At 37.7% G+C, this 26,265-nt stretch overlaps 2 protein-coding genes across 2 annotated transcripts; both read left to right on the top strand.

Moving 5' to 3' along the window:
* Window positions 1-23,328: 23,328 nt before the first annotated feature.
* LOC309822220 (protein preY, mitochondrial-like) lies at window positions 23,329-23,685 on the top strand (the record flags this gene model as incomplete). Its single annotated transcript, XM_082653958.1, has 1 exon — window positions 23,329-23,685. The coding sequence occupies one exon, from the start codon at window positions 23,329-23,331 to the stop codon at window positions 23,671-23,673; it is 345 nt and encodes a 114-aa protein (XP_082510084.1). The 3' UTR covers window positions 23,674-23,685.
* Window positions 23,686-24,178: 493 nt separating this feature from the next.
* On the top strand, window positions 24,179-24,379 carry LOC309821662 (phosphatidylinositol N-acetylglucosaminyltransferase subunit Y-like; the record flags this gene model as incomplete). The annotated part of the gene is made up of 1 exon (XM_082653151.1): window positions 24,179-24,379. One exon carries the CDS (start codon window positions 24,179-24,181, stop codon window positions 24,377-24,379), a length of 201 nt encoding a protein of 66 aa, XP_082509277.1.
* Between the last annotated feature and the right edge of the window lie 1,886 nt (window positions 24,380-26,265).

The following is a 26,265-nucleotide window of genomic DNA, read 5'->3' as shown; positions in this document are numbered from 1 at the left end:
AGCACAGGCTCAGTAGTTGTGGCACACAGGTCTAGTTGCCCTGCGGCATGTGGGATCTTCCCAGACCAGAGCTCGAACCCGTGTGCCCGAATTGGCAGGCAGATTCTTAACCACTGCGCCACCAGGGAAGTCCTATCATAGGAAATCAAATACAGTTCTCTGTGCTATACAGTAGGACCTTGCTGTTTATCCATTGGGATTTTGTTTTCGATTAACATTCTAACAATAATTCCAAGGAGCAGGTACCTTATAAGATGTTTATTGTAAGTATGTAATTCAACATGTTTTGCATTTCACTTGGGAAGTGATTTCTTTTTCTTTTTAAATTTGGTGAATGGGAAGAATATAAACAGTTATGTGTTAAAACCTACCCCAATGAACCAGGGAAAAACTTATGGATTAGTAGAGGAAAGGGCTATCATTTCAAGTTATGTTTCTATGAGTTCAGCCATCAAATATGAAAAAAAAGTTGTTGCTTAAAAGCATTATTCATAGACTACCAGATGGATTATATATAATCTATTGTCTACAGATGTATTAGCTTAGAAGAGTAATAAATTCTCGGCTTTAAGTAAATACAGATCACAACCATGACTGCTACAGAATGAATCTGAATGAGTTGGAGAGGCAATGGACTAATTGTTTCAAAAGACAGAATGAGAACAAAAATATGGTAGGAATGCACAGTATATGTGAATTCTGCTCAGTGGATGAACAACAGCCTCCTTTCCTAAAGAAGTAAATCTGAATTAATACTTATCCCATTAAGTGCCTTAGTTCATAGAAAAATAACTTTGCTTTCCTCTGTTTCATCTGCCTAATCTTAAGAAAAATGGAAGATAATAATAATCTCGATAACTAGAAGTATGACCATGAAAAAAATGATTCTAAAGCCACTGGCAGATCCAGTGGATCCACAGAACTGAACAGTATGCAGTTTGAACAAATATTTCTCAAGTCCTACTGCCATGGGACTGTGAAGCTGGCCTTCTAGAGAGCACAGCCTGGCCATACTTATCCCCTAGCTAGTCTTGGACCATGAGACTGGATATAGCCAGCTGAACTAAACAGTCTAACCATAAAATGTGATATAAACAAGATGAGAAGAGACTCAGTGTTCCATAAATACTTCATCATTACTGTTACTGATTCTCCATTGCCCACTGATTCCCATTTTTAAAATCCAGATGGGGCTTCCCTGGTGGCGCAGTGGTTGAGAGTCCGCCTGCCGATGCAGGGGACACGGGTTCGTGCCCCGGTCCGGGAGGATCCCACATGCCGCAGAGCGGCTAGGCCCGTGAGCCATGGCCGCTGAGCCTGCGCGTCCAGAGCCTGTGCTCTGCAACGGGAGAGGCCACAACAGTGAGAAGCCCACATACCGCAAAAAAAAAAAAAAAAAAAAAAAACCAGATGATTCCATGCTAGAGTACAAGGAAAATGAGCACTTCTCAGCTGTGAAAATGGCATGAAGGTGAGAGGGTAAAATTCTGATTCTCATTCAGAGCCCAGATGATTCCAAATGCTTTGTACCATATTTTAATTGTTTCAAAATTAATTTTTCTTTGCAGTTACTTAGTTTTCAAGAAACTTAAGGACGCATTTAGGTAACATGCTAATATTTAAAGAATGATCCCTAAAAGTGTTGCTCCTAAGATTTATTAATTAATATTTGAGAAGGCTAATAAAGAAGGAAAGGGTTTGACCATACTAATCACTGTTTTATTTAGAATTGTACACAGAGTTCTTCTGATTTTATAGCTTGTGTTGATGCTTTTTTTTGGTGTTATAGTTAAAGTACATTAGAGTATTATTAAAATAGAAAATGTTGGGAATACACCTGGCGGTCCAGTGGTTAGGACTCAGTGCTTTCACTGCAAGAGCCCGGGTTTGATCCCTGGTTGGGGAAGTAAGATTCTGCAAGCCATGCAGCATGGAAGAAAAAGAAAGAGAAAGAAAGAAAGAAAGGAAGGAAGGAAGGAAGGAAGGAAGGAAGGGAGGGAGGAAGGGAGGAAGGGAGGAAGGGAGGAAGGGAAGGAAGGGAAGGAAGGAAGAAAGGAAGGAAGGAAGGAAGGAAGGAAGGAAGGAAGGAAGGAAGGAAGGAGGGAAGGAAAGAAAGAAGGAAAGAAAGAAAGAAAGAAAGAAAGAAAGAAAGAAAGAAAGAAGGAAGGAAGGAAGGAAGGAAGGAAGGGAAAGAAGGAAAGAAGGAAGGAAGGGAAAGAAGGAAAGAAGGAAAGAAGGAAAGAAAGAAAGAAAGAAAGAAAGAAAGAAAAAGAAAGAAAGAAAAGAAAGAAAGAAAGAAAAGAAAGAAAGGAAGGAAGGAAGGAAGGAAGAAAGAAAGAAAGAAAGGAAGAAAGAAAGAAAGAAAAAGGAAGAAAGGAAGAAAGAAAGAAAATGTTATGTAATTTCTCTATTCTAATATCTCACACTTTATATAAAGATTCTTTATAATCTCCCAACAACAAGTTGTGAAGTCTTCAAAAATAAAAAAAATAAATGCTGAGAACACAAAGTATATAACTTCTTCAATAAACTGGAAGTTTCTGATATAGCTATAATCAAGAAAAGAACTGTTAGTGTTGCAGATGACATGATACTACACATAGAAAATCCTAAAGATGCCACCAGAAAGCTACTAGAGCTCATCAATAAATTCAGTAAAGTTGCTGGATACAAAATTAATACACAGAAATCTGTTGCATTTCTATACACTAACAACGAACTATCAGAAAGAGAACTTAAGGAAACAGTCCCATTTACCATCACATCTAAAAGAATAAAATACCTAGGAATAAACCTACCTAAAGAGGCAAAAGACCTGTACTCCAAAAACTATAAGATGCTAATGAAAGAAACTGAAGACCACATAAATAGATGGACAGATATACCATGTTCTTGAATTGGAAGAATCAATATTGTCAAAATGACCATATATCCAACACAGTCTATAGATTCAATGCAATTTCTTTCAAAATACCAATGGTATTTTTCACAGAACTACAGCAAATAATTTTAAAATCTGTATGGAAACACAAAAGACCCCAAATAGCCAAAACAATCTTAAGAGGAACAGAGCTGGAAGAATCAGACTCCCTGTATTCAGACTATACTACAAAGTGACAGTAATCAAAACAGCATGGGGACTTCTCTGGTGGTCCAGTGGAATCCACCTTACAATGCAGGGGACACAGGTTCAATCCCTGGTTAAGGAACTAAGATCCTACATGCTGCAGGGCAACTAAGCCCACACGCCACAACTACTACTACTGAGCTCATGTGCCTCAACTAGAGAGACTGCGGGCTGCAAATTACGAGCCCACACACCCTGGAACCCATGCGCCACAGCTAGAGAAGAGAAAACCCTCACTCCACAACTAGAGAGAAACCTGCACACCACAATGAAGAGCCTGTGTGCCGCAGTGAAAGATCCTGCATGCCTCAACGAAGATCCCACATGCTGCAACTAAGACCCGAGGCAGCCAAAAAAAAAAAAAAAAAAAAATTAAAAAAACAAATGCAAAATAAATAAACCTTAAAACAAAAAACAGTATGGTACTGGCACAAAAACAGACATATAGATCAATGAAACAGAATTGAGAGCCCAGAAGTAAACCCATGCACTTACGGCTGATTAATCTACCACAAAGGGTATGAGAATATACAATACAATGGAAAAAAGACCGTTTCTTCAATAAGTGGCGCTGAGAAAACTGACAGCTAAATGTAAAAGAATGAAATTAGAATATTCTCTAATACTGTACACACGAGAAACTCAAAATGGATTAAATACCTAAATGTAAGACCAGAAAACATAAAACTCCTAGAAGAAAACATAGGCAGAACACTCTTTGACATAAGTCATTTGACATAAATGTGTCTCCCCAAAGGAAACAAAAGCAAAAATAAACAAATGGGACCTAATTAAACTTAAAAACTTTTGTACAGCAAAGAAAACCATCAGCAAAATGAAAAGACAACCTATTGCATGGGAGATAATATTTGCAAATGATATGACCAATAAGGGTTTAATATATAAAATATATAAACAGCTCATATAACTCAATAACAAAAAAAGAAACAATCCAATTAAAAAGTGGGCAGAAGACCTGAATACACATTTTTCCAAGGAAGACACACAGATGGCTAATTACATTGCTAATCATTAGGGAAATGTAAATCAAAACCACAATAAGATGTCACCTCACACCTCTCAGAATGGCTATCATCAAAAAGATCACAACTGGGCTTCCCTGGTGGCACAGTGGTTAAGAATCTGCCTGCCAATGCAGGGGACACAGGTTCGAGCCCTGGTCCAGGAAGATCCCACATGCCACGGAGCAACTAAGCCCGTGCGCCACAACTACTGAGCCTGTGCTCTGGTGTCCGCAAGCCACAACTACCGAGCCCACGCACCACAACTACTGAAGCCCAAGCACTCTAGCGCCCACGTGCTGCAACTACTAAGCCCACGTGCTTCAACTACTGAGGCCCGCGTGCCACAACTACTGAGCCCGTGAGCCACAACTACAAAGACCCCGTGCCACAACTACTGAAGCCTGCTCTCCTAGAGCCTGTGCTCTGCAACAAGAGAAGCCACTGCAATGAGAAGCCTGCGCACCACAACGAAGAGTAGCCCCTGTTCGCCGCAACTAGAGAAAACCTGTGCGCAGCAACGAAGACCCAACGCAGCCAAAAATAAATAAATAAAATAAATAGATGTATTAAAAAAATAAAAAATAAAAAAATACAACAAACTAGTGAACAGAACAAAAAAGAAGCAGACTCACAGGAATAGAGAACAAACTAGTGGTTACTAGTGGGGAGAGGGAAGAGGGGGCAAAGTAAGAATAGGGGAGTAAGAGGTTAAAAACTATCAGGTATAAAATAAGCTACAAGGTGGTGGGAGTTGCAAAATGATACAATCTCTTTGGAAAACCATTTATTAGTTTCTACTAGAGTCATGCTTCATGATACAGCAGTTCCACTTTTCACCCCCAAAGAAATAAATGCATATACCCTCTCATTTGTACATTATATTCATAGCTGTTTTATTCATAATATCCAGAAGATGAAACAATGCAAGTGTTCAGCACACAAACGGATAAATAAACTGTGATAATTCACATAATGGAATACTACCCATCACTTTAAAACAAGATGGCTCCAACACAAGACGGAGAAATCTCACAGGTACTCTATGGCGTGAAAGAAGCCAGGCACAAAAGAGTTCTAGTATGTGATTCCATTTATATACAGTTTAAGAACAAGCAAAACCAGAAGATGTTTTCAGAAGTCAGAACAGTCATCAACCCTTCAGGGAAAAGAGTGAAAAGTGCATGAAAGAATCTTATAGAGGGCAGGAAATATTCTACAGTTTTATCTTAATGGTGGTTATTCAGATGTATACATATGTAAGAATTCAAACTATAATGCTTAAGATTAGTGCACTTTATGCACCTTGCTATATGTATGTTATTTACTCACTAAGTAAAATAAAGTTGGCCAGATCTGCAATCAATCAATCAGTCAATAAAATAAGCTACAAGGGTATATTGTACAATACAGGGAATGTAACCAATATTTTATAGTAACTACAAATGAAGTATAACCTTTAAAATTGTGAATCACTGTATTGTATACCTATAACTTATATAATCTTGTACTGCAATAAAATAAATAAAATAAAATAAAAACAAGTAAATGCTGAGAGCACAAGGTGCATAACTTCAATAAACTGAAAGTTTTCTGATATAGCTATAATCAAGAAAAGAAACTCCTGAAATAGTAACTAAAAATTAACTCTGCATATCCTATACGTTTCACATATGTCAATAAATTATAAGTCAGATGAAATCCAAAATTCTGTTAGTTATTTTAAAAAAAGGAGAGAACATCTAGATCCTGAGCTATTTTGGAGTTACAGCAATTGAGATACTAATTTTACGTGTACAGTTGAGAGGCCTCATCTCCCTGCCTTGCTCCCACCAGCTGCCTTTATCTGAACACTTTTCATGGGACAGTGGGAAAAATGGAAAAAAGGATGGTCATTTGAAACTGTTGCTTCGGATTCCTTGGCAGAGGAACTCACTGCCTAAAATACCAGAAATTTTCAATGAGGCAATAATAAATCTTTTTGATATGAGCCACGGTTATTTTCAGGTACTTAATACATTTTATTTGCTTAAAGAATAGGCCTTATTAACAAATGCTTTTTGGTGTTACGTTTATATCCTGATGCATAAAAACATAAACTCTATCTGCTAACTATGGGATTAACTGCAATTAATTTTCAAGACTTGAAAGGATTTAAGATTTTTTAAAAATTTTTAGGTAAAGCACAACAATGTAATTTTTAGCCTACTGATTAATTCCAACACCTGAGGTTATGTTTCCTACAAAGATCTACTCTTGGACTTTGGATTGTAGATTTACCACACCCAGCGCTTCTACATCATCCAGTTCTCTGGAGGTCATTTCATAGGTTGCTAGAATCTCTTAGAAGGAGGAAAATTAGTCCATTGTTTTATTTCAGGAGTTCTAGTAACTGAGGTGATAAGAACAGAAAACTCAATAACAAGTTTCTTTCATTATATTATTTCAGGTGTTTTCACCCACACTTCTTTTTACCCTTAATTCTCAATATTATTTCTGCACAACTTTTGTAAGTTGCCCTAAGCAATAAAATAAGAAAAGTCTCAAGATATGGTCTACATGTTCCAGGCAGTTTACATATAAAACAGTTAGTAAGACCACCTGAGGCTTGGCTGAGCCTTTCCAATGGGATTTGCCCCAGCTATGCTTTAATGAACAAACTTGTGATCAATGGCTTATAAAGTACTCTTGATTTGCACGCCATTGAACAGCTTGGTCTACCTTCAGTCTATAATTTACTTCCGGAACTCCAAAGCGTTTGACTGAACTGTCATTCTGGATAAAATGAGCTGTGTAAGTAGCAGGTAAGGTGGAGACTGCCAGCTGCCTACTAGATTCTGTTCCACTTTTTAAAATGATAGAGTTGCAGGTGAGCCATGGCTTACAGGCTAGGAGTGCTATTTTCAACCCCCCTGACAGCAAGTTATGGCCATGAATCTAAGGTCTCCCTAACAGAATATAAATGGAAGTGATGTGTGCCATTTCCTGGTTCAGACTGTGAAACACTATATGTAAACTCCTCTGTGCTCTTTCCCATCTCCAGGAGTCAAACATGAACCATCCTGGGACCAGGTCTCAATCATGTAGGTAAGTAAAACACCCTAGACTATGGAGGAGAAGCAAGAGTCATTCATTCTTGCAGCTTATATTTACTGAAAGTCTACTCTAGGCAGGCAGCATTTTAAATTCTGGGGATATGTCAGTGACCAAAAGAGATCAAAGTTGCTGCTCCCTTTGAGCTCAAATGGACAATAAAAAAATAAGTAAATATCATGCATTGTTTGTTAGAAATAAATGTTAAGCAGAAAAATAAAGCAGGGAAGGGAGACTTGAAATCTTGACTGGATATTAGGCAATTATAGGAAATTAAATGTGACCAAATAGTGGTGTAGACAAGGCAATGGGAGGAGGAGCTGTTGCATTCTGAATGTATGTTGAAGGGAGATCCAAGGAGGTTGCTGAGGGACTGGAAATGGAGCATGGGAGAGATTTTTAAAAAAAGGAGATAAGGTTAACGCCAAGACTTTTGGCTTGAGGAACTTGAAAAATAGTGTTGCTGTTAAGTTAGATTGGAAAGACCATAGGAGGGTTTGGAGGGAAATATCCATAACTCAGTTTTGGATATCAAGGTTGTGACGTCTATTAGACTCCAACGGAGGTGATCAGTGACCAGCAAAATATGGGTTTGCATTTCAGAAGAGAGATCCAGTCTACAAGTATTCATTTGGAAGTCACCAATATTGTTGTTATTTAATACCATGAGACTGGAGGAGATTACCTAGAGAGTGAGTGCTACAGGAAAGGTGAATGGTCCAAGGACTGAAGTCTATACCTTCAGAGGTATGGCTGATGATGGACAACTAGTCCCACCTCCCAAAACTGAGAAAGAGCAGCAAGAAAGATAGGAAGTACACCAGGTAAGTGTGATGTCCTGATAGGCGAGTAAAAAAAGTTAGAGGGATGAAGAGAGCTTGGATCTCCAAATGACTCTGTGGGGCAGAGCAGCCCACTTGTTCACCCTGTGGGACTCTTAAATGAGAGAAAAATAGACTTCATTATTTTTAGTCCACTGAGGTTGTTGAGTCTCTTTGCTACAAAATTTTAAACTTTTCCTCTAATACTAGATATATAGCAAATAGTATCACCAGATAAATCTTTAACAACAAAATTAATATTTATAAAAATTTTTCAAACGTTAACTTTGAAGTGTGTGTGTGTGTGTGTTTGAAAGGTTTGAACATTTTAATGATTAAAAAAAATCATTTGGAGTTAACTTTACCACCAATTTTCTGGTCTTAGATTTAGAGAAGGACTTATTTCTGGGCAAATAGAATCTATCTATCTATCTATCATCTTTTTAGTTTATTTCTTGAGAACTAACCAGAGGAGAAATTGAGATGGTGAGAAATGACTGACTTGAAGAGCCCTTTTTGTGAACTTTGACCTTAGTTATCCTATGGTTCTGTTGTATTAATTCTCTTGACTTTCAAAGGTCAACAGGTCTACCTCCTCAACCAAGTTCTACTAATAGTTCTGCCTGGAGGACTGAACGGAGACAAACTCATTTTGACACCCATGAATTTGTCATGTAGTAGCTTTCAAGTTTTGTTTCTGTGCCTAGGTGTTTTACAGTGGGCACATATACACGACCTAATGACTAAATATCATATGAGGAAACTAAGATTTTTACCCAAAGTCTATTTGCTATTATCCTTTTCCTCCTCCATCCTATTATTATCTCTTAACCTGAAAACTATGAGGATCTTTGCCACTGTTTTATAGCAGTGCAGATTTTTTACCCCCATAATCTTCCCTTTTGCCAAATAATTTCTGGCATGGTCCCAGTGTTTTTCAGGATCTAAATGCTATAAAGCAGCTCCTTTAAAGGATGACAGAGAACCCAGCAACAAGAACAAAACAGAGCAATGTTGCAAATGCAATGCTGATTTTATAGAACGTATACTAGGCAAACCTTGAACAGTAACCACACCTTTCGATCTGGCCAAAATGGAAAGATCCTACCTCAGAGAAATAAAGAGAATAAAATGTTCTGAGTAGTAGATTGCCAAATTTCTTTACCTTCTATCCAAGAACTGCATATTTCTAGAGTTTAAATGACATCATATATCATAAGCTGACACCTGGGTTTAGTGTCAGCTTAAAACACACCAGCTATGGACCTCGGGCTTCGAGGAAACACCAAAATTAAGGGAGTGAGCAAAACTGAAGGCTAAGGGGGAAGCCCATTCAGCGTGCTAGAAAATGATATCTTTTCAGGTTGCCGAGATTGAAGGGGTCAGAGCATTTCTCAAGCTCAGCTTCTGGAATCAGAAACATGAAAGTCAGGAGAAGAGACCAAGGGTCGCCAATTGAGTACTAGCAAGGAGGGTACACTCCAGAGAGATTGTCTAGAATAGGTGTTTGCCAGTAACCATCATGGGCCAGATGTGGGATGATACTTGAGGGGGTGCACTCTGCATATGAGATGATAAAACTTATACCAGAATTGTTTGATTCTTCCTTCATGTGTAAACTTATTCTTTCACTCATTCAACAAGCACTTTGACGCGAAAGACACAGAATTTGGCAGTGGACATAAAATGTTAAGCAGAGTAGACATGATTCCATCTTATCCTCATGGAATTTATAATTTAGTAGAGACCACAGATTTTAATCACATTTATTTAATTTACAAACACATAGTGGTTACTATTTGCCAGTTACATTGTTTTAAGCACTTTATAAATATTAACTTATTTAATACTCATAACAGCCTGTGAGGTAGGTATCAATATATTAACTTAATTTTATAGATGTATAGTGAAAACTTGCCCAAGGTCACACAGCTAGTGCATGTTAGAGCAAGATTTGAATCTAGGCTGTCTGGAAGTGAGGTCCAGGCTCCGAAACATTCACTTACAAACTCTCATCAGTGTTTTGTAGGAAAACTGCAATAGGGTGCAATAACAGCTTCTAACTAGGGGATCTTGATCTAATTTGGGGGGAAGACATGAAATTAGACCAGAAGTTCAAAAAAAGATGTGGTCATTGGTGTCAAGTGCTCCAGGTACTTCAAGCAATATGCAATTAAAAACAGGGCACTGGGCTTCCCTGGTGGCGCAGTGGTTGAGAGTCCGCCTGCCGATGCAGGGGACATGGGTTTGTGCCCCGGTCCGGGAAGATCCCACATGCCGCAGAGCGGCTGGGCCCGTAAGCCATGGCCACTGAGCCTGTGCGTCCGGAGCCTGTGCTCCGCAGCGGGAGAGGCCACAACAGTGAGAGGCCCGCATAACGCAAAAACAAACAAACAAACAAACAAAAGCAGGGCACTGATTCTTGCAATAGGGAGGTCAGTGACAAATATGGTAAGGGCAGTTTCAGAAGATACATTGCTGGCAGCTCAGAGTTAATCGTTAGAGCTGCCCAAGAAGGAACGGGTTGCTTGGGGAGGTGGGGAGTTCCTCCTTTTGGAGATTTTCTGCAGAATAGGCTAGAAATCACCTACTACAGGCTTGGCACATAGTGTGTGCCTAACAAATATATACTTACTAACTGGTAGGGAGTATTGATTTGATGATTCAACCAGATAACCTATAAGATCTCTTCCAACCTTATTTCACTATTCTGAATTTGTGATAGCATAGTGGATTTGGTTATGCTGAAGCTTCCCTTTGCCCAGTCAAAACCCTGGGAATCCAATTTGCATATAGTTAATGTCCTAATCTAAAGGAAGGATACTCTATATCTTTTGTTAAAAATTTTGGCATGATTCTTATGGTAGTTACATATATGTTACTGTATGAAATCAATAAAATGGTATTTAAAGTAAATATACAGCCTTGACATTGATTTTGACCTGATTTTCCCCATCTTTTCTTTTCTTTTCTTTTTTATAAATTTATTTATTGATTTATGGCTGCATTGGGTCTTCGTTGTTGCGTGTGGGCTTTCTCTAGTTGTGGTGAGAGGGGGCTACTCTTCGTTGTGGTGCGTGGGCTTCTCATTGTGGTGGCTTCTCTTCTTGTGGAACACTAGGCGCATGGGCTCAGTAGTTGTGGTTTGTGGGCTCTAGGGCACTGGCTCAGTAGTTGTGGCACACGGGCTTAGTTGCTCCACAGCATATGGGATCTTCCTGCAACAGGGATTGAACCCGTATCCCCTGCATTGGCAGGCGGATTCTTAACCACTGCGCAACCAGGGAAGTCCCAATCTTTTCTTTTTTTAAAAAACAAATTTATTATTGGCTGTGTTAGGTCTTAGTTGTGGCACGCGGGATCTTCGTTGCGGCATGTTGGATCTTTTAGTTGCGGCATGCGGGCTCTTAGTTGCGGCATGCATGCGGGACCTAGTTCCCTGACCAGGGATCGAACCTGGGCCCCCTGCATTGGGAGCGTGGAGTCTTAACCACTGGACCACCAGGGAAGTCCCATCCCCATCTTTTCCTAATGAGTTGCATTAGCAAAAAAGGGTAAATAGATTCTAGAAAACACACACAATGGTTGGCTGCAAATCCCATTCAAAGATTTACAATATTTGTTGCTCAATTCTGTTCCAAAATATATATTTTGCTCACATTTTGAAATGTTTGACTTCAGGCTATCACACACGCTATAATCCTTGTTCCTGAACCTCTGCTTGGGGAAAGTGGCTATGAAGGAATTTCACTCTTATTCTCCTGTTTCCACAATTTCTGTATTTCATGGAAATTCTGGAAGGATACCAGTGGTGGCTCTGGTGTTTTAAAAACTGATTTGGATACCCAGCTGCCATTGTCACTGCAAGAAAATCTGGAAGGCAAACAGGGAATGTGAATTCCTTGACACTTTGGGGAAAGAAAAGCATACTTTAAGAGTTTCAGTAGAAAAAATATTTAAAGGTGGATTAGTTTAAACAAAACAAATAATGACACAGCTTAGCTGGTCCTCCATTTAGTGGTTCCTGCTGTGCTAGTATAAGAAAAGCTAATTTTATGATCTCTCAGTAATACCATCTGAGGTAGCAATGGAAAGGTTCCAGAATGCAAATTCACAGAGTGTGCTTCAAACTAAGACATATACTTCAGGATAAGTCATATATCTGCTGGAATGAAATTCCAGCAGGGTGGGTACCACTTCTGTGTCCCCAGCACCTACCATAGTCCCTCATTGATGGGTATGTAAGTGCTTTCTAATTTTTCTCAATTACAAACAATGCTCTACTAATATCCTTGTACATGTTTTTTGTGCACTTATTTGAGTAGGTCTGAAGAATAAATTTCTAGAAATTAAACTGCTGCTGATTAAAGAGTAAGTATACTTTACACTCCTATAGTTATTTCCAAAATTCCCTTCAAAGAAGTCGCAGGAAACTACACTTTCTGAAATTTGTGTTTCAGAAATGTTGACTCAAGAATACAGTCACTAGGAAAAAGAGCAATGCTGGAGGTATCATGCTCCCTGACCTCAGACTATACTGCAAAGCTACAGTCATCAAAATAGCATGGTACTGGCACAAAAACAGACGCATAGATCAATGGAACAGAATAGAAAGCCCAGAAATAAACGCATGCACATATGGTCAATTAATCTACGACAAAGGAGGCAGAATATGAAATGGAGAAAAGACAGTTTCTTCAATAAATGGCACTGGGAAAACTGGACAACTACATGTGAAGGAATGAAATTAGAACATTTGCTCACACCATATAGAAAAATAAACTCAAAATGGATTAAAGACCTAAACATAAGACCAGAAACTATAAAACTCCTAGAAGAAAACGTAGGCAGAACACGCTTTGACATAAATTGTAGTAATAATTTTTTTGGCTCTGTCTCCTCAGGCAAATGAAACAAAAGCAAAAATAAACAAATGGGACACAGTTAGACTTAAAAGTTTTTGCACAGCAAAGGAAACCATCAACAAAACAAAAAAACAGCCTACTTAATGGGAGATAATATTTGCAAATGATATGACCAACAAGGGGGTAATATCCAAAATATAAAAACAGCTCATACAACTCAATATCACAAAAAGAAACAACCCTATTAAAAAATGGTCAGAAGAACTGAATAGACATTTTTCCAAGGAAGACATAGAGGTGCCCAACAGGCACATGAAAAGACGCTCAACATTGTATTCGGGAAATGTAAATAAAAACCACAATGAGATATCACCTCACACTTGTCAGAATGACTGTCATCAAAAAGACCACAAATAACAAATGTTGGTGAGGATGGGGAGGAAAGGGACCCCTTGGACACAGTTGGTGGGAATGTGAATTGGTGCAGCCACTGTGGAAAACAGTATAGAAGTTCCTCAAAAATCTAAAACTAGAGCTACCATATGACCCGCAATTCCACTCCTGGGTATATATGTGACAAAACCAAAAACACTAATTTGAAAGGATAAATGCATCCCAATGTTCATAGCAGCATTATTTAAAATAGCCAAGCTATGGAAGCAACTAAGTGTCCACCCACAGATGAATGGATAAAGAAACTAGTATATATATACAATGGAATAATACTCAGTTATAAAAAAGAATAAAATTTTGCCCTTTGCAAAAACATGGATGGATCTGGAGGGTAATATGCTTAGTGAGATAAGGCAGACAGAGAAAGACAAATAGTGTATGTTTTCACTTATATGTAAAACCTAAAAACCAAAACAAAGATGAATATAACAAAGTAGAAAGACTCACTGATATAGGGAACAAACTAGTGGTTACCAGTGGGGAGAGGGATGGGAGGAGGGACAAGATAGGAGTAAGGGATTACGAGGTACAATCTACTATGTATAAAATAAATAAGATAGAACGATATATTAGATAGCATAGAGAATATAGCCAATATTTTATAATAACTTTAAGTAGAGTGTAATCTATAAGAATAGTGAATCACTATGTTGTATACCCAAAACTAATATAACGTTGTAAATGAACTATAGTTTAAAAAAAAGCATACAGTCACTAGGGAGACAGTTATAAGGGGTGTGTGTGTGTGTGTGTGTGTGTGTGTGTGTGTGTGTATTAGAGATTAAAGCATACTTCATTAGATTCCTTTTGAAACTTTTTCCTTAGAAACTTTTTAAAAATTAATTTTTATTGGAGTATAGTTGCTTTACAATGTTGTGTTAGTTTCTACTGTACAGCAAAGTGAATCAGCTGTATGTATTCATATATCCTATCTTTTTTGGATTTCCTTCCCACTTAGGTCACCATAGAGCAGTGAGTAGAGTTCCCTGAACTATACTGTAGGTTCTCATTAGTTATCTATTTTATATATAGTATTGATAGTGTATATATGTCAATCCCAATCCCCCAATTCATCACCCCCCCTTCCCCATTGGTATCCATACATTTGTTCTCTACATCTGTGTCTCTATTTCTGCCTTGCAAATAAGATCATCTATACCATTTTTCTAGATTCCACATATATGTGTTAATATACAATATTTGTTTTTCTCTTTCTGACTTACTTCACTCTGTATGACAGTGTTTAGGTCCATCCACATCTCTACAAATGACCCAATTTTGTTCCTTTTTATGGCTGAGTAATATTCCATTGTATATATGTGCCACAGCTTCTTTATACATTCCCCTGTTGATGGACATTTAAAGAGTCCATCTTGCATGCTGTTCATTCCCCAGAGACCCGGGTTGATGACATCTATCTCTACACTCTGAGACCTGAGACATCATTTCCAGTGATTCATTATATTATTTTGGTGTGTTCTGAAGATATTGTTTGTTTGTCTGGTCATCTGGGTTTTGCTTTTTTCTTTTGCCAGTTTTTTGATAAGGGATAGACAGGGCAGAGGGAATGACACCCATGTGAGAGGTAGGAAGGAAAAAGGAAGTGTAACTCCTTGTGTGTTTGTGTGTATTTCTTATCTTTTCTTTTTTCTTTTTTTGGCTGCACTGCGTGACTTGTGGGATCTTAGGTCCCCAACTAGGGATCGAACCCTGGCCCCTGCAGTGGAAGCACAGAGTCCTAATCACTGGACCACCAGGGAATTCTCTTTGTGTGTACTTCTAACCAGAGTGTAGGTATGGGGGACAGAAGATGACCAGGGAATCTCTAAAAGGGCAGATTTTGAATACACACAGAAGGAAGCATAGAGGGGTTAGCTGAGCTTGGTACTAAAGATAACAGGCATTTGTTTACAAGGTACAGAAAAAGATGGAAAGGATATACAATGAAAATTCTACAACAGTTATCTTTCAGGGCTAAACCCTTTTATTCTTTTCAATTTTTCTATATTTTAGAATTTCTGTGCAGAGAACATATATTATTAGAATGTATTAGATTTCCAAACTGGAAAAAAAACAATTAAAGAACTTTGGTTTAATTACTGCCACTTCCTAATTCTGTGACCTTGGGCAAATTTTCAAACCTTGTTTAGCTGCAGTCCTCTCATTCTTAAAATAGGAATAAATGAATTAATTGTGTGGATTAAATGAGATAATATATACGAATGCTTAGTATACATTAAGGACCTGGTATATAATAGGGCCCAATGAATTGTCTCATCATCATCATCATTTTTATTATGAAGCGGGATGATGGTAGTAACAACTTATATATAGAAATAGTGGACTATTCCATAGACATTAAATGATAAGAACTTTTTCAGATAGCACATAATTGAAAAAACGTTGCAGTTCTCAGGAAACCAAGTACAAGGAGACTAAAAACAAATGCTACACACTTCTCAAAAAGAGTGCTTTTTCATAGGTGGCCTTTGAATAGAGATCCATTTTAAATCTAAGGAAAACTTTAAATATTTTAATCAATATCTTATAATAGGTGATAGGTACTCTCTAGGTTTTCCTCATGAAACATAATTATTAGCTCTAATTTTGGAATCAGACCAATATATGTTACTGCTGGTCACAATGCCAGCACCAATAGTTATTATTTGGTTGTTCAAATAGTGTCCAAGGTATTTTTTATGTTCTTTTAAGGTCAAGCTCTCAGTTTTGTGAAAGTGCCTCTTTATGGATCAAATCCCCAGAGCCATCCAACTGAGAACTCTAATTCTTAAGGTTTTTAGTTTGTTTATTAATAACCTATAGATAATTTCACTTAACTTTGGAGTACATTTTTGTTTTCACAGTTGAATATGGACCGTTATGATTCCTTAGAATTTACATATCAAGAGAAATAAAGCCATATTAAATTTCTGGTTGAGGACGCTGTGGGTGTTTCAACTTCCTTAACTGTAGTCATTCAAATCATCTTACCACCTCAGCTTCTCTGCTGGCTGTAAGCCTCCTCTCTCTGACTATCACAAAGTACTAGCCTGAAATGTTTTTTTTTTCCTTGCAGTTCAGAGTTTGTGATTTCTAGCTCCTTCATGTTGTGAAAAGTCTCTTGGCTTATTCATGGTTAAGTGATGGATATTGTTACTCTCAGAATTTTCATTAAAACCGACTGTGTATAAGTATGAAAAAGAGTCTTTTGCCCATCTACTTTGAAATCCTGATTCTAGTGTTGACCAGAATCCTAGAGCCATGAATCCTCATTTCTTATTAGTAAATATTTTGTTTTTGCCATTTATGTTCTTATTTTTCAAATTATAGTTCATTTTTTTATTTTTCTTTTTTAAATTTTTTTGTTTTTGTTTTTGTTTTACATCTTTATTGGAATATAATTGCTTTACAGTGGTGCGTTAGTTTCTGCTTCATAACAAAGTGAATCAGTTATACATATAACCCCATATCTCTTCCCTCTTGCATCTCCATCCCTCCCTCATTTTCAAATCAAGCTTAAAGAGTGGAATTCATCAGAAATATGTGTTGGTGTATATTCTTTTTACAGGAAAAAATGATGGAAGATTTTTTAAAATAATACTTTTTAAAGAATCTGAACTGCAGATATGTCATGAAGTCTTTAATTTTCAAATACTTTTGTATCCTCAGAGCCTAACACGGTGCCTGGCCCTTGCAGGCCCTTGGTGAGGATTTATTCATGCGAAAGCAACAAGTTCTTTTGGTTAAAAATCTACCCCACTGGGACTTCCCTGGTGGTCCAATGGTTAAGACTCCATGCTTCCACTGCAGGGGGCACAGGTTTGGCTCTGGTGGGGGAACTAAGACCAAAAAAAAAAAAAAAAAATCTGCCATTGTATTTGGTAATATGTGGATCTGTGTTATCAGTCCTCCTGCATATTAAACCGTCTTGGTGATTTAAAATACGCCAATGCTCAGGCTTCACAGCAGGGCGATTCAGCACCTCATCGTGTATTATTTAAAAGCTTTCCAGGTGATTTTAATGTGTGCTGGGGTTGAGAACCACTTATGCAGGTCAAAGTTTTGGGAAATTTATTTTAACATTTACCTGATTACAGGTTTTCATTTCTCAATCATTTATCTTTAATAACTTAGGCTTCCTATGAGATTTAATGTAGGCATTTGCCCAATCTTTTTTAAGCCAAGAGAAAATAGTTTCTCTACCTTCTCCTCCTTCCCACTTTTATTCAGTACATTTAAAAATTCAGTGTGAGAAAGATTTTGTAGGTTACAGAGTTTTGCTCTCTTAGCTGTTGTCTTACCCCCTGGGTTTATCTGGTCACTGGTATGGAAATTAGCTCTAGAAATGATAGCTGACAAGTACACATGCATAGTTAGTGAGGGCCTCTCTCACAAATGTTATTTGTCATCCAACAAATAGTGGCTTTGGGACTTGAAACATTCAATGAGAGAGCAGAGTTAAAATTTAAAAGCTATTTAAAGTTCAAGGAGTTTTTCCTTTCAAAGGCAAGGCAAAGTTAAATTAAGGGGTTTAAAATCATAGTTCTGAGTGTGATGTTTTTAAAAAGACTTATTTTTGTAGCTAGTTTAGGGTATAGTTTTGCCTACACTGCCTTCTAATCTCTTTTCTTCCATAATCCTAGCCTGTTTTTATGACTGAAGGATAAGAAGTACCAGAATTAAAGGGCTTTTTGATGTACTTTTGTAGTAAAACATTGTATTCTTTCCATAGTAAGTGAAACAGCCACAAAAATTATGTTCCCACTTGTAAGATAAGTAGATGGATAATTACAGTGGTTTTAAAAAGAACTATCCCACACAAGAATATACATAAGAAAATGCTTATTTAGTGGATAAAAATATGCTATCAGTAGAGCACAAAATTTTGAGAAAATATTTGTTCTATAGGTATTAGCACTACTGGAGAATCATGAAAAACAGGTCACTTCAAATTATAAACGAGTACCCTTGTACTAAGTTTCTCAGGTACAAAGTGAAGAGAAAAATCGACCGTTTTATTAAGGAAAAATCTAGTCAGCCAAACTAGATCACTTAGACTACCCGAATTCATTCCCTATTTGCCCACAGCCTACTAAAAAAATTGGAAGGAACTGTAAATGACTAATGATAGAGAAACAAATAATTATGGTACTACAACAGATGAATTATTATATAGATATTTATAGATGGATTATTGTATAACTATTAAAATAAGTATGAAGGAAGTCTTACAACATGAAAATGTTTATAAAACAATGCTAAGGCAAAAAGTAGAATACTTTATATGTAAAATTATGTGTTTATGGGGATGAGAAATGAAAGAGTTATATGAAAAAAGTAAAAACAGTTTCTTTGGGTGGGAGAAGAAGAGATAGTTTTTTTCCTTTTTTTTTCCTGTTATTATTATTATATTGTTTCTACAATAAATACAATAAAAATGACAACCTTTAAATAATAGGAAGGATCAATATAAAAATAAATTCTTATCAGATTTATTGGTATCTCAATCTAGCCTTGATTTGCTATTTGTCCCTTCAAATAGACATTGAAAAATTATATGTGTGTTCATGTTGTTGGGACTAGGTGCTTTAAAGAGATGGTCCTTTAATAGGGAACGCTACAATGCTGAAAAAAATTACTGGCACATCACACTGTGGAAATTACTGGTATGGTGCCAACCCAATAGATTCAGCACATTTGTCTTGACTTTAGACAAATGTTCATTTGTTTAAATTTCCCTTTTATCTAAGAAGGTCATAAAGAAAATTTTCAAATTTTTTCCTTCAATAAGTAGTATTTTCAAGTTGTAATGATAAAAACCAAAGTTCCAAGGATGATAAAATAGCAGAATTATGATAAGACATATCTTGGCTAATCCTGAAGCAGGCTTTGAAGCACCAGAAGACCTTGGCCAGGTACAGAGGAAATGGGCCCAGGTATTCAAGTAATAGCTTGACCCAAAAGATGAAAACAGGCATGGCCTAGAGTATGCAGGGTTCTGAGAGATCCATATAACTTGAACAGAAGGTGTCTGTTGTGATGTAATGGAAAATAAGTTTAGATAGGTAGAAGACTGAGGGAGAGAAGGACAGGCTTTGAAAGCCAGGCAGAAAAGAGTTTAGATTGAACGCATTAAATTGGATTGACTGAAGTAAGGAGACACTTGAAGATCCTCAGCCAGGAAATGAGAAAAAGTGAAGAGTTGTTTTTCTTACCAGGGTGGGGAGGCATGTTCTTATCCAATTCTGTGGCAGGGGCAAGAAGGAGCATGTTCAGTTTGAAAACAAAACAGCATTTTGTCTCTGCTTTACATTGTTTTTAGTTACAAAGTTTGCTTCATTTCAATCTCCAAATAGAATTAGAACAAAACATGGCTTTGTTTGTTTATCAAATGCAGTCATGTTTTAAAAATGATTGAAAAACACAGAATATAAGCTCATGTATAAGCTACTTTTCACTAGTATAAGTAAAAAATGAGATATAATAGACACTTATAATTTTTAAAAATGACCTACCTCTCCCTGTGGCCAGTCTCACCCCCTATTTCTAGTCCTTTCCCTGTGTCTTGTGATATTTATCTTTATACATGAGAATTATATATTTATGCTGCTATATCTTATTCTATCTATGTTATACATGATCTATTGACTTTTCACATTGATAAATGAGGACTTATCTCTCATACAATCACGCTGCTTCCTTTCCCTCCGACCTCCCAATATAATTAAATCACAGATTTGGCTAAATGTTATTATGTATTTACATTATTTTGACTGTCTACACATATTTCACTGCTAAATCTAGTAGTGTACCATGATTATGCTTCTTTTCTTTTCCCCTGGAGTCAATAGTTGTATCAATTATTCATTTGCAAGTCTTCTAAATAAATTTTCTAAATATGGACCAATACTTGTCAGATAATCTGAGTTCCATTTTTAATTTATTTCTAGAAACCTTTGCTCTCCTGCTCCAATCTTGAATGGTTGCTTTCTAGCCGTATTTTATAATTTGCATGTTTGTTTGAGACTCGCATGCCTGACAATGGCTTTGAATTTGTGGAGTATTCTCAGGGGTCACTCAGTTTCTGCACAGAAAGACCCTCAAGTCTTGTGCCTGGCTACAGGTATTTGAGGACCTGGATGGGGAAAGAGGGCTGGTGAAGGGTGCAGGTGTGTTTCTCCCATAAATATATATACTTCCACTTAATCCACCTATTTTCGGCCCCTCAGCTCCCCGTGAGCTTTTCTGAAACTTTTCTCTCCTTAAGCTCAGAACCTTTTTGATTCATGCTCTACAAGGAATCAATCTCATGTCTGAGGATTTGTAAGAGGAAGTCACCAGGCTTTTTGAGGTCCAACTGCCTCTTGTGCAGACTTTCAAACGATTCTCTGAATTCCAGATCTGTGCCTCATACTTCCTTTCTGTAAAACCAAGTTCCTGAGCCTTTGCAGCTTGGTTCTTTCTCCTTGTTCTGAAGAAATTATGTTCAGTTTCCTCTATTCTCCCAATTCATCAGCTTTCCATCCTCCAATACCTGTTGCTATCTCCTATCCCCTGGTGTCTTCTCCCCTGTTTTTTTAGTCTTTTAGGCCTATATATTTTAAATATTATGATTGTCATTTTAATAGGCATTCAGGAGAGAATGGGAGTGATACATCCATTCAATTTACCATATGGAATCAGAAATCCCTATTTCTATTTAAAATCCTGTGGTGGTAGTACAGTATTTTATTTCACTCATTGTGAAATTTATTTTTCAAACATAGTCTTGGCAGAAATATGTCATGAACTGAGTCATCCTACTCTTTTTTTTAAACACGGGAATTAAAATAAGTGTAGCATTATCATTCTCTGGGCTGCCTTTGAAAGTCTGATTTTTAGCTGGTCACAAGTAACTTTTTATCTTTCTCTTCAAAATCTTTTCATTTCATTGGTGCCTCCTGGTTAGTTTGTTATACTGACTCAAATACAACATTCCTAAGTCTCTGCAAGTATTCCTCCACATATTCTTCAATTCCTCTAGAATTGCATTTCTCAGGAAATTTACATTAGTTATTATAACTTCTCTATATAATTGTATTTCTGGAGAATACAGTGGCTGATGCAAAACTGTCAAAGTCAGAACAAGACAATGATTGGGTTACCAATTCTTATACACGTTAACTCCAAAATTTTATAATGAATTTCTTTTAAAATCCCTAATTTAATACCACATATACCCGCCTTCATCTCTGGAATTGTCTGTGCATTCGGTACAGGAAGCAAGGAAAGAATAAATAATGGATAATAATGCGTTAATGAATATATACCATATTGATATAAAATAAGGTGATAATAGTTGATAGATAGTATAGATAATTCATATTTAAGAAATAAACACTGAAGTAAGAAACCAAAAGCATTTCCCATACACCAACAGCTAATATATTGGTTCTTTGGCAGTATTTCTAGTACTTTAGGGTGACAGACTGTCTCTGTATCCTATCTGTATTGAAAAACATTTGGGGTTTGAGATGCCAGAAAACTGATATTATTTATTTTCTTCACTGAATTAAGTGTTAGTAATGTATAAGCATCATCAAATTTGCTCTACTGTTCATACTTTCTGAGTTTAATTTCATGCACGATAGGCTGAAATTAGCTGTGTGTATATACTCAGAAAGCAATTAATACTGAAAAATTAAAATTTCAATCAATCACAGACTGGCTGATACTAGATCCTCAATTATAACCCTTACAGCAGAGCTATTTTGAATGAAGTGGCAGCTCAATACATATTTGCTTGCTTTTTTGTGTTTTTTTGGTTGCAACTTGTTAAGGACTTTCATATATAACATGTTGGTAAACTGTGAGGGAATTTGTGCAACCTAGGTGTACATATATCATGATAGAATTATTTTTTATTTGATACATAAAAGGTAGGAATGGATGTCCTTATGCTGGGCTGGAAAATCATTATTCTGCTAGGTGTGCTTCATACAGTCTCCAGTTAATCTAGTAAATTATCAGCTCACTCTTTATCTTCCACTTCTTCTAAATTGTGTCTCCTTTTCCAAAATTTTAGATGAGAGAAAGCTCATTGCCTAGGTATGATGCTCTGACCTGTCATATCTGCCTCACTCTCCACAGCCTTTCTGCTTTGTTGACCCTCCTTTAGACCTTCCAGCACAAAGATCTGTTTTTTTTCCAAGTCTTACTTCCTGACCATGGAGTGCAGCTTGGGAAAAATACACAAAGCTCATTGGCTCTACAACTACTTGATGATTTCCAACACTGGCTCAGTTTTATTCCCTGGATAACCTGCTTACCAACTGACCCCAAAGACTATTCCAAACTTCTATCACTTTTCTCAAGCCCACCGCTGTAGGTATGTATACTCCCTTTATCTCTGCTCTGTCAGAGACAATAACAACAGCAGCTGGCACTTAGCACTTATTGCCAAGTGCCTTACAACAAAACTACACAGTAGATCTTTTATTCTTTTTTTGTAGGTGAGGACAACCTCAGAGAGGAAAAGAAACATACTTAAGGGCACAGAGCTCATAAGCACACACAGCTCATCAGATGGCCTCTGACTCATGCCTTATTATCTTTTCCTTTGTTTTTCCCTTTATTATCTTTTAAAGTAGAATATTTTACACGTACAAAAATACATAATGTATATATAATTGTGAAAGTTAAATAATAAAATAAATGTCCACAATCTCATCATCTGATTTAGGAACTAGAACACAATCAGTACTGTTGCATCTACCTATGGGTCCCTCTCCCACCCTCAGGCCTCTCCCATCACTCCCAGAGGCTACCACTGTTTTCAGTTTTGTATTCATTATTCCCTGGCTATTTTTAAACTTTCTATTTCAAAATAATTTAAAACACAGAAAAGTTTAAAGACTATTACAGGGTGGTCACGGGCGCGCAGAGGCCCGGTCGCGGGCTGCTAGGCCATGCCGAGCGGAGCGTGCAGCCGGCTCGCCTCAGCGCTGCGGGGGACACGCGCACAGCCGCCCGCGGTCGCCCAGAGGTGTGTGCACGCGTCGGTGTCGCGGCCGTCCTCAGACCAGAGCGAGAGGACAAGGGAACCGCCCCGCGCCTTCGACCCAGCGCTGCTGGAGTTCCTGGTGTGCCCATTCTCCAAGAAGCCGCTCCGATATGAAGCATCGCCAAATGAATTAATTAACGAAGAGTTAGAAATAGCCTATCCAATTATTGATGGGATTCCTAATATGATACCACAGGCAGCTAGGATGACACATCAAAATAAGAAGCAAGAAGAAATGGAGCAGCAGTAGCTCATACTTGAAAACGACAACACACACAACTAAATTTTCTAAATACCACCTACCTTTTAAAAAGTCAGAGTGGGGCTTCCCTGGTGGTGCAGTGGTTGAGAGTCCGCCTGCTCGATGCAGGGAACACGGGTTCGTGCCCCGGTCCGGGAAGATCCCACATGCCGCGGAGCGGCTGGGCCCGTGAGCCATGGCCGCTGAGCCTGCGCGTCCGGAGCCTGTGCTCCGCAACGAGAGAGGCCACAAAGTGAGAGGCCCGCGTACCGCAAAAAAAAAAAAAAAAGCAAGGGCTTCCTTGGTGGCGCAGCGGTTGAGAGTTCGCGTGCCCCGGTCCGGGAAGATCGCACATGCCGCAGAGCGGCTGGGCCCGTGAGCCATGGCCGCTGAGTGTGCGCATCCGGAACCTGTGCTCCGCAACGGGAGAGGCCGCAGCGGTGATAGGGCCGCGTACCGCAAAAAAAGAAAAAAAAAAAAAAAAGTCAGAGTGGCGCATAATAAGTGGAGAAGAATGTTTCTGTCTCTTCCTACGTTGACTGTCCTTATTCCATTGGTCTCGTTAGCAGGGCTGTTATACTCGGCCTCTGTGGAAGAAAACTTCCCACAGGGCTGCACTAGCACAACCAGTCGGCTCTTGCCGATTACCATACCCGTTTATGTGTTCTTCCACCTTTGGACTTGGATGGGTATTAAACTCTTCAGGCATAATTAATCCAACCAGAGCCAAGATGGTATATCCTAATGATATGCTTGAGTGTCTGTCTCTGAAAGCTCAACTACATGGAAATACTGGACACCCACTTAATTTGCAAGAAAGATGCTTCGCCTAGCTTCTGTCAGAGGTTTAGGACTACGGGAGGCGTAAGCTGCAGAGGCTTCTTTATTGTACTTTGGTTCTGCCCTTGTTCTTTGAAGGTTCTCATTTATACCTGGGGTATCAGGAGAAACATTTCAACAAAGTGTCTCGTTGGAAATTAATAGCCCCAGCCATCATCTGATGACTTTATTTCTTATCCCATTCATAATTAAAAGTTACTAATTTTAAATCTTATATGTTTATTTTACATTCAGAGTCTGGTAAAGTCACATGTTAAGGATGACTGAAATAATTCCAGAGGAGCTCTGTTGGAGTAGTTGTAGAGAAATGCATTTGAACTAATGTGGTATAAAAGTGTAATAAAATGGAAACTTCATGTATTTGCCAAAAAAAAAGACTATTACAAAAAATTTCTGTATACCGTTCACTAAATTCAACAATTGTTATTATTTTACCACATTTGTTTTCTTGTTTTGTGTCTCTATGCATATGGTGGTTGTTATTTCTGAACCATTTGAGAATAAGTTGTAGATATTACACCTCTTTGCCTTGGGTGTATGTGTTCTAAAAACAAGGACATTCAATTATCAAAATCAGAAAATTAACACTGATGCATTACTATATTTAAGCTATAGCCCATTTTCAAATTTCACCAGTTATCCTAATAAATATCTTTTGTAGCCATTCTATTCCACCCCGCAAGCCCATCTCCCCGTTATAGGATCTAGTCCAGGATCACATATTACATTTAGTTGAATTGTCTCTTCAGTCTCACTTAGTCTGGAACAGTTCTTCAGTCAATCTTTGTATTTCTTGACCTTGACATATTTGAACAGTTCAGGTCAAATATTTTGTAGAATGTCTGTCAATGTGGGTTTTCTTCATGATTTTCTTCATGGAATGTTTTTTCAGTTAGATTTAGGTGATGACCTTTTGGCAGTAATACTGTATGAGGTTGTGTCCTTTTCAATGCAACACTCAGAAAGCATATGGTGTCAGTGTTCTCCATTTTTGGTAATGTCGACTTTGTCTACTTGGTTATGGTGATCTCTTCCAGGTTTATCCTCTCTAAAAGCACTATCTTCCCCTTTGTAATTAATAATAAGTAATTTGTGGAGAGATACTTTGAGACTATGTAGCTATCTTCGTCAAATTTCAACCCAATAGTTTTGGCATTCATTAACAATTTTGTCTGAATCAATTACTGCTATACTTGTGCTAAATGGTGATTTTCTACCTTATTCCTTCTACATGAGATTCTCCTATAAGGGAGAAGTTTTCCTTCTTCCTTATTTATTTATTTATTATCAGAAGAAACTCGTCTATTTATTTAATCTCAGTATAAACATTCCTCACTAATCAGCATTTTCCCCTCTGTCATATGTCAAGTTTTCATATGTTCTCGGGTCTTTCTTGACTTTCTCTTTTGTTCAATGATCATTTGGCCTTCTCTGTGCCAAAACAACACTATCTCAATTATTATGGCTTCATCATTAGTTTCAGTGTCTGGTTGACCAAGTTTTCTCCTTCAATAAAAATTGAAAAGTGCCTTGGTTATTCTTCCTTTTCCATGTAAACATCAGAATCAACTGTCATGTTTCACAAAACCTCTGTTGATATTTTAATTAGGATTACATTAACTCTGCACATCAATTTGGGGAGAACGCTGCACGTCAACTTGGGGAGAACTTTCTTTTAAAAGAAATTGAGCCTTCCTTTCCATGAACATAGCATATTTCTCCACTTACTTAGGTCTTCTGAGTGTCTTTTGATAACATTTT

This window comes from Grampus griseus (assembly GCF_964374135.1).
Source record: "Grampus griseus genome assembly, chromosome: 4".
NCBI lineage: Eukaryota > Metazoa > Chordata > Mammalia > Artiodactyla > Delphinidae > Grampus > Grampus griseus.
Note: the sequence above shows the minus strand (reverse complement) of the source record. Positions and strands in the feature narration are given on the sequence as shown.